At 53.6% G+C, this 7,516-nt stretch overlaps 1 protein-coding gene across 1 annotated transcript in view; it reads left to right on the top strand.

Annotated features, from left to right (window-relative positions):
• Positions 1-7,516, top strand: part of Rbpjl (recombination signal binding protein for immunoglobulin kappa J region like) — a 12,588-nt gene that overhangs the window by 2,115 nt on the left and 2,957 nt on the right. The window contains exons 4-11 of the mRNA XM_033767092.1: positions 1,069-1,231; positions 2,584-2,654; positions 2,820-2,935; positions 3,173-3,347; positions 5,338-5,475; positions 5,840-5,949; positions 6,197-6,349; positions 7,341-7,513. Of these exons, the coding sequence (XP_033622983.1) occupies positions 1,069-1,231; positions 2,584-2,654; positions 2,820-2,935; positions 3,173-3,347; positions 5,338-5,475; positions 5,840-5,949; positions 6,197-6,349; positions 7,341-7,513 (1,099 nt within the window). The remainder of the gene's footprint in view (positions 1-1,068; positions 1,232-2,583; positions 2,655-2,819; positions 2,936-3,172; positions 3,348-5,337; positions 5,476-5,839; positions 5,950-6,196; positions 6,350-7,340; positions 7,514-7,516) is intronic.

Below are 7,516 nucleotides of genomic sequence, written 5' to 3'. Positions count from 1 at the left end.
GAGGAGAGCCCCAGGAGGCGGGGCGCTTCTGCTCTGGCCGCCGACAGGGCCTGGCCAGGCTTTCCAGGGCGCGCCTGACTCTTACCCTCCGATGTCCCCTCCAGGAGGGAAGAGAAGTTGGGAGTCGGGTCCTACCAAGAGTGTATAGGGATGCAAAGGACAGCTAGGGGAGAGAGAAAGCATAGCTCTCCTCCGGCCCCAACCTACTAATTCCTCAAATATCTGCCGCAAGTCCTCTCTTACGTGGTCTCTGAAGTTGTGTGGGCTTTGAACGCAGGCGCATTTACCCATCAAAAGCCCAGGCTGAGTGGTCACCAGATCTACAGGCCCTGACCTGGCTCACCCTGCAGGGTGATGTAATGGGCCTGATTCCCTGTAATCAAAGAAAGTCCACCCCTTGCCAGGCGTGATGGCACACACCTGTAATCCAGCACTCAGGAAGCTGAGGCAGGAGGGCAGCCTGGGCTACACAGTGAGTTCAAGGCCAGCATGAACTATATAGCAAGATCCTGTGTATTTAAAAAAAAAAAAAAAAGAAAGAAAAAGAACAAAGCCCACTCAGCAGCAGGCCCCTTCTCCTGGGAGAAAGGGGGAGTGTTGCTTTGGCCACAGAAAAACTCAGATGTTCTACATCCTGGGGACATGGCTTTGGGATCCTTTTATGTTTGCAGGCCTCTGCCCACAGGGGGCAAGGGCCCTCTGGGCCTGCATCCCGGGAAGGTTGTGTCCCCCAAGCATTCTAAAAAAAAAAAAAAATGGGGAAGCTTAGCTACCAATTCTACACACCCATCTCCTCCACCCAGGGCAACACAGGTGCAGCCTTTGTACGGCAGCCATGTCTCCCTCCTGCCCCAGACTGCTGAGGAGGAAAGCCAGACCGTACAGTGGCACCCGGGTGGTCCTGGTGGGCTCTGCACAGGCTTCGTGGAACACCTCAAAGCCCAGATATTTAGTCCTCTCCACTGCCTAACACTTCTTCCCCCTCTGCCTTGGGGGAGGCAGAACATAGAGTCCCTCCTTCCTCTGCTTCATTGCACTCAACCTGAGTGGGCTCTCTGCAACCTCGAGCCTCCACTCACCTTGCTGCTGGCCTGCCCTGGGCCAGGTCCTCCCCAGAGCGTGCCGCTGTGCTGAGGGAAGGAGTGCGCAGGTGTCTGCAGCAACGGTGTGAGCAGACCGTGCGGATCCTGCACGCCAAGGTGGCCCAGAAGTCGTATGGAAATGAGAAGCGGTAGGTGCCTCAGCTCTCCCTCCCGGGCTCTCTGGCCTTTAGCCCCTGTACCCGTCTGCCCTCCTCTTAGGAGGCCTCGGAGTTGAGACCTCAGCTATTGCCTGACCGGGGGATCTGTCCCTCAGCCAGCACCAGCCCCCACTGGGGCCTCTAGCACAACCTCCCTATGGCTCTCACCCACGATGCATTCATTCAGCTATTTACTGAGTGCTTATGATGTGCCCGGCTCTGGGGTCACCACTGGGCACTGGACATACAGCTGAACAAGACTGACACAGTCCCTGCTCTCCCGGCATTTTTACTCCAATGCAGAAGAGAGAAGCAGTAAAGGCAACTTATCAGCAAATGAGACTCTTCCAGAGTCTGATGAGAGCTGGAGGGAACAGAACAGGGTAACACGATATAAACCAGAGCGGTGGGGTACTTTCACTTGATAGATCAAGGAGATCAAAGAGCCTTTTAAGATGTGACATCTGACCGGAGACTTGATTGCTGAGAAAGTAGCTCAGTGGTAAAGCAAGTGCTTTGAACTGAGACTTCAGTGGTAGATGGAGCCAGACATGAAAAAATTTAGGGGAAGTGTTTCCAACTACAAAGAACAAAACATGCAAAGACCTTGACCTGTACAGTTAGGCCCATTTAGCTGGAATTAAAGGAGCAGGAGCAAGTTATAAGAAATAAGCTGGAGAGGTAAACAGGGGCCAGAGCATGTGACCTGGGATTTTCAACCACTGGAGGATTTCCAGAAGAGACATGACACATTTTGACTTATGTTTTTACAAAAGCACTCTGGCTGCTGTGGAAAGAATCTGTTAGAAGGGGGTGGCGTAGCAACACCGAAAGACTGATGCAGTCGTGTTGGCAAAAAGTAATGGTTAGGACAGGTGGTAGCACAGGTCTCTGATTCCAGCCACTTGGGAGGCTGAGGCAGAAGGATCAAAAGTTCAAGGCCATCCTGGGCAATTTAATGAAAGCCTGTCTCAAAAGAGGCTGTACCTCTGTGGTACAGTGCTTCTAAGTTCAATCCTCAGTAACACACACACACACACACACACACACACACACACACACACACTCCACTCACTTGGGAGAGATGGTTACACAGCCAGTGGATTTCAGATATGTTTTGAAGGTGGACTAGACAGGCCTTACTGATGGGTTCAATGACAGAAGTGTAAACAAATGAAAGTTTGGATGTTAATGGGGTTCACAGTCCTGGAGATGTTAGAATAGAGAGCGAGGAGGACTCCAGGACTCCAGCGTTGTGTGGACTGGACGCTACCTCGAGAAGCCTGCAAAGTAGGCAAGTGTGGCGATGGATCTTCGAACCCAGTCCTCTCATGTTTCCGCAGGTTCTTCTGTCCCCCGCCCTGTGTCTACCTCACGGGTCCCGGATGGAGGGTGAAGCCAGTGCCGGGCCAAGGTGAGGGGGCTCTCAAGAGTTGCAGGCTGTCGAGCTCTGTTGAGAGGACCCCCGAGCAGGCAGGGCGGTCGGCGGGCTCAGCCTCGCTGCGCCCTCTGGCGGCGTGAACTCAGCTTGCTCTGCGCCTGAGTTGCGCGTTCCCAGCCGTCTCGCGTCCCTTTCCAGCCCAGCAGGCAGGAGACACCGGGCCCACCGTCTGCGGTTACATGGGGCTGGACGGCGCATCTGGCAGCGCTGCCGAGACGCAAAAGTTGAATTTCGAGGAGCAGCCGGACTCCAGGGTGAGACAGCGTGAGAGAGGGTCCGATCCCTGCTCCCATCCCTGCCTCTTGGCGGGAGAGGAGGGCTCCTTTGGTCCCCTCTAGGGGTCGAGAGACAGCAGGGAGGCGGGAGACCAGACCCTGGCTCCTGGAGCTTCTCGTACCTCCGATGGGGCCACGTCAGATAACCGCGGGAGGTCGGGTCTTCTGCTGGCGGAGGACTGGGATGAGTCGGCCCCATCCCCGTGAGCCTGCTAGGAATTCGGTTGTGCCAAGACCCTGTACATCTCCGACGCTGACAAGAGGAAGCACTTCCGACTGGTGCTTCGCCTCGTGCTGCGAGGCGGCCGGGAGCTGGGCACCTTCCACAGCCGCCTCATCAAGGTCATCTCGAAGCCCTCGCAGAAAAAGCAGTCGCTGAAAAACACTGACCGTGAGCGGGGGCGGGGCCCGAACGCCGGGCCGGGCGGGTGGGGACAGCTGGAGCTGGCTCTAGGGGTGGGTCCGAGTGAGAGGGGTGGAGCCTGAGCCGCGACGGGACGGACGGGCCTCCTGGGTGGGAGGAGGAGGTGACTCAGAGGAGGGAGAGGGGAGCAAACCCGGGAAAGGGGACGCAGGCACCAGCATGGCGGGTTCCTCAGCACCATGCAGATGATGATGATGATGATGATGATGATGATGATGATGATGATGTTGATGATGATGATGATGATGATGATGCCCGGAGGCTGAGGCAGGAGAGTTGCTGTGAGTTCAAGGCCAACCTTTTTGAGACCACATCTCAAAAAGTTTTTTTAAAAATAGCAATAGCAGATTTTCTAGAAAGAGGTATAACCTTTCTGGGAAGACATGCACTGCAGATCAAAGAGGTTATTTGAGATACATACTATTCTGGATGTCAAGTGGACAATCCCAGGGTAGGAGGGCTCAGTAACAATGACAGCACCACCAGTCCATCACTGGGAGATAAGGGGACAGGGTGGGAAGGGACTTTCCTAGGGATCAGTCCCTTCAAGGTATGTACCATCGTTGTCCCTGTATAGTAGAGGGAGGAAATAAGGTTTTAAATATTCATCCATTCACCTAAGAAATCATTGGACCTACCTACATTCCAGGTGACTTGCCCAAGATTACCCACCTGGAAAGGGGCCAACCCAGGAAATGACCCTGAGCCAATGTGACTGCAGGCCCAGCTCTAACTCTCTACCACACTTACTTTACTTTTAAATTTATTTTTGATCTTGCTATATAGCCCAGGCTGGCCTCAAACTCACAGGATCCTCCTGCCTCAGCCTCCCAAGTGCTAGGATTACAGGCCTACACCACCACCCCCAGCCATACTTTCTATCTGTTAAAAAGGCTGTGGACTGTCCTGGATCCAAGCTGGTCCCTGGTGTCAGTGAAGGGCTAGGCAGGGGTAGGGGGATCATGTGATGGAGCCCAGGAGTCTGAGTTTGAATCCTGCTCTACAAGTTGCCAGCTGTGTGATCTTTAGCTGGCTGCCTTTTTTCCCCCAGTATTGGAAATTGAACCAAAGGCCTTTGCACTGAGCTACACCTCCACCCCTTTTTATTTTTTATTTTGAGGCAGGGTCTTGCTAAGTCACTAAGTTGCCCAGTCAGGGCTTGAACTTGCAATCCTCCTGTCTCAACCTCCCAAGAGTACTGGGATAACAAGTGTGCATCACTATGCCTCCATCTCTTAAGTGGAGATAATATTGTCTACCTTATAGGGTTATTGAGAGAGAAAGGAACAAAAACGTATAAAGCAGTTAGAAAAGTACCTGGCACACGGCAAGTGCCAGCTATTATTCAGTGGAGGGAACTTGGAGCAAGTGTAAATGAGCACCTACAGTCTGTTCCTCACTGTGAGAGAAGAGAGGACAACGGCCCACCCACTGCCTTCTCCCCAGATGCCAAAGTGCAATGAGAAAGTAAAGCAGTGGCTTTGAGCATATGGTCTTGGAAGCCAGAAGAGATAAATGCTAAACTCTAAAATTAGTGCATTTCTGTTCCACACCAAGTGGTCCCTGCTGGAGCAGCCCCTGAGAAACTCCTACCCACTTCCTGCCTACCTCTGAGAGAGAAACCTCTTCCAGGGAGGCCTCCTTAACTCAGTCCTCACCACATCAAGTTGGCATTTAGCTCTGTGTCCTTGAAATCGAGATCTCTTCCAGAGCAAAGATGGGCCTAACTCACACTTTGGTACTCAGTGCCCAGCACTACACCTGCCCCAAAGTGGCTCAGATGGCACAGAGTAGCTGGCAAGGCACACACGCGAGACGAGGGCAGCACTAGATACACAGAGAGGACCATCCAGCTTGTCCATGTGAGCCGGGCTGGCGCGTGGCGCAGAGGACTGGAAATTGTCTGGGAGCCCCTGAGCCCCACGCCGGGGCACTGACTCCATCCTCCCGCCCCCAGTGTGCATATCATCCGGCTCGAAGGTCTCCCTCTTCAACCGCCTGCGCTCCCAGACGGTGTCCACACGCTACCTCTCGGTGGAGGACGGGGCCTTCGTGGCCAGCGCGAGACAGTGGGCCGCCTTTACGCTCTGCCTTGGTAATGACATCAGCGGGCCCGCCGCGCATGTTAGCTTGCTTCCTCCTCAAGAAAGCTCAACTTGCCCCTGCAGCTGAGCTCAGTAACAAAGGCTCACCCACAACCCCGGTGAGAAAGTGACTGACCCAGCTGTTCCTTTCCCAGTGTCACTGCGTTTCTCCCTCCCATTGACTAAGTGCCCACCCAGGAGGCAGACCTTTTGAGAATGGTCACAAAGGACCCTCACCCCAGATTAGGAACCCCGGCTGCTTGCCGGAGGGCTGGCCCATTCATGGTGTGAGGTGGAGCCAAAGTTAAGAAGGCAGGGATCAGGGCAGAGGATGGGGCTCCTGAAACCTTCATCTCTTCCTTTCTTTCACCCCAGCTGATGAACACTGTTCCCAAGGGGACTTCCCACCTCGAGAGGGCTACGTCCGATACGGCTCCCTGGTGCAGCTGGTCTGCACAGTCACAGGCCTCACACTGCCTCCTATGGTATGAGGAGGGGCAACACATCTGCAGGGGTCCCCCAGGTCCGTGCAAAGTGTGACCTGTGTGCACAGGGCTGGACAGCGAGGCCCCAAAACTTGGTGACATCTGTTCTCACTCTGAGGACACTTGGTGCTTTCTGGGAATGTTCCTGTGTCCCCATGGCTGTTCAAGCAGCTGGGACAGGCTGGGAAGGCAGCTTCTGGGCACCAGGCACCTTGCCACCACTCTTCCTGCCACCCTTCTGTTGCAGATAATCCGCAAAGTAGCCAAACAGTGTGCACTGCTCGATGTGGACGAACCTATCTCCCAACTGCACAAGTGTGCCTTCCAGCTTCCAGGCGGCCCTCCAGGAGGGGGTGGTACCTATTTATGCCTTGCCACAGAGAAGGTGGTGCAGTTCCAGGTGAGCAGGGTATATCAGCACCAAGCATCCCGGAAAGGGGAAGGTAGAGAGCCATAGAATGCAAGATCATTGCCACTGCTGCCTACTGAACAGCACTGCCCAGCACGGAAGGTCAGAAGCAAGGACTATCAGGACAGAAACCTAGAATGCAGAAAATAATAAGTGCTATTACTAAGCAGTACTCATTCCTAAAGAATATTAGAACCATAGGACGTTGGGATATAAAATTGTAGAATGCAAATAAAAATTAGAATGGGTAATAGTATTGAATACTGTTGATGAAAGACTCATTAGAATGACAATATCGATGCATAGAATTGTAGAATGTGCAAAGCAATAATAAATATTAAGCAATTTGTCAAAAGAATGCTATCAAGAATGCTAGGTAACAGAATCATAAAATGTAGAAAACACCAATTATTATCATATCATTGAGCAATATTCCTTCCCAAAGAATATTAAAGCTGTAGAGTGGTAAGGCAAAGAATCACGCAATTTTAAATAATAAAATTCCAGAAACCCAAGAAAATAAGGCCCATTAGAAAACACCTGGGCTGGGTGTGGCGGACACACCTTAGAATCCCTTAGAATCCCTGCTCTTCAAGGGGCTGAGGAGAGCTGGGGTCCAGCAGAGTAACGCTGTGAGACCTTGCTTAAAGGGGCAGGGGTGTACTTAGGGAATACGTGGGTGGGGACTGGTCCTCAATCACCAGGACCAAGGGGAAAAAGAAAGAGAAGCAGGGAGAAGTCAGGAGAGGGGGGATGGGAGGGGGGAGAGGCAGGGAAGGAACAAGCAAGCAGCAGGTCCAGGAAGCTTTTCCGACCCTCTGTGGGAGAATGTAAGAGTCTGGTTCAAGTTCGGTTGCAGGGAGACCCCAGAACCTAGGCCGGAAGCCCATTTGGGCCCAATGGGGAGGTCGGGCACTTTGCAGCTCCCTTACACTGGCGGCCACCATCACAGCCTCTGCCCCGCCCCTGGGTCCCCTTCCAGGCCTCTCCGTGTCCCAAAGAGGCGAACAGGGCGCTGCTCAACGACAGCTCCTGCTGGACCATCATCGGCACGGAGTCGGTGGAGTTCTCCTTCAGCACCAGCCTGGCGTGCGCGCAGGAGCCGGTCTCGGTCTCGCCGGTGCCCCTCATCGGCTCCCTCGAGGTGACCCGGACGCT

The sequence above is a fragment of the Fukomys damarensis genome, unplaced genomic scaffold (assembly GCF_012274545.1).
Source record: "Fukomys damarensis isolate Sample0158 unplaced genomic scaffold, DMR_v1.0_HiC HiC_scaffold_22, whole genome shotgun sequence".
Classification (NCBI taxonomy): domain Eukaryota; kingdom Metazoa; phylum Chordata; class Mammalia; order Rodentia; family Bathyergidae; genus Fukomys; species Fukomys damarensis.
The sequence above is the reverse complement of the archived record's forward strand: the minus strand, read 5'-3'. Positions and strand labels throughout refer to the sequence as shown.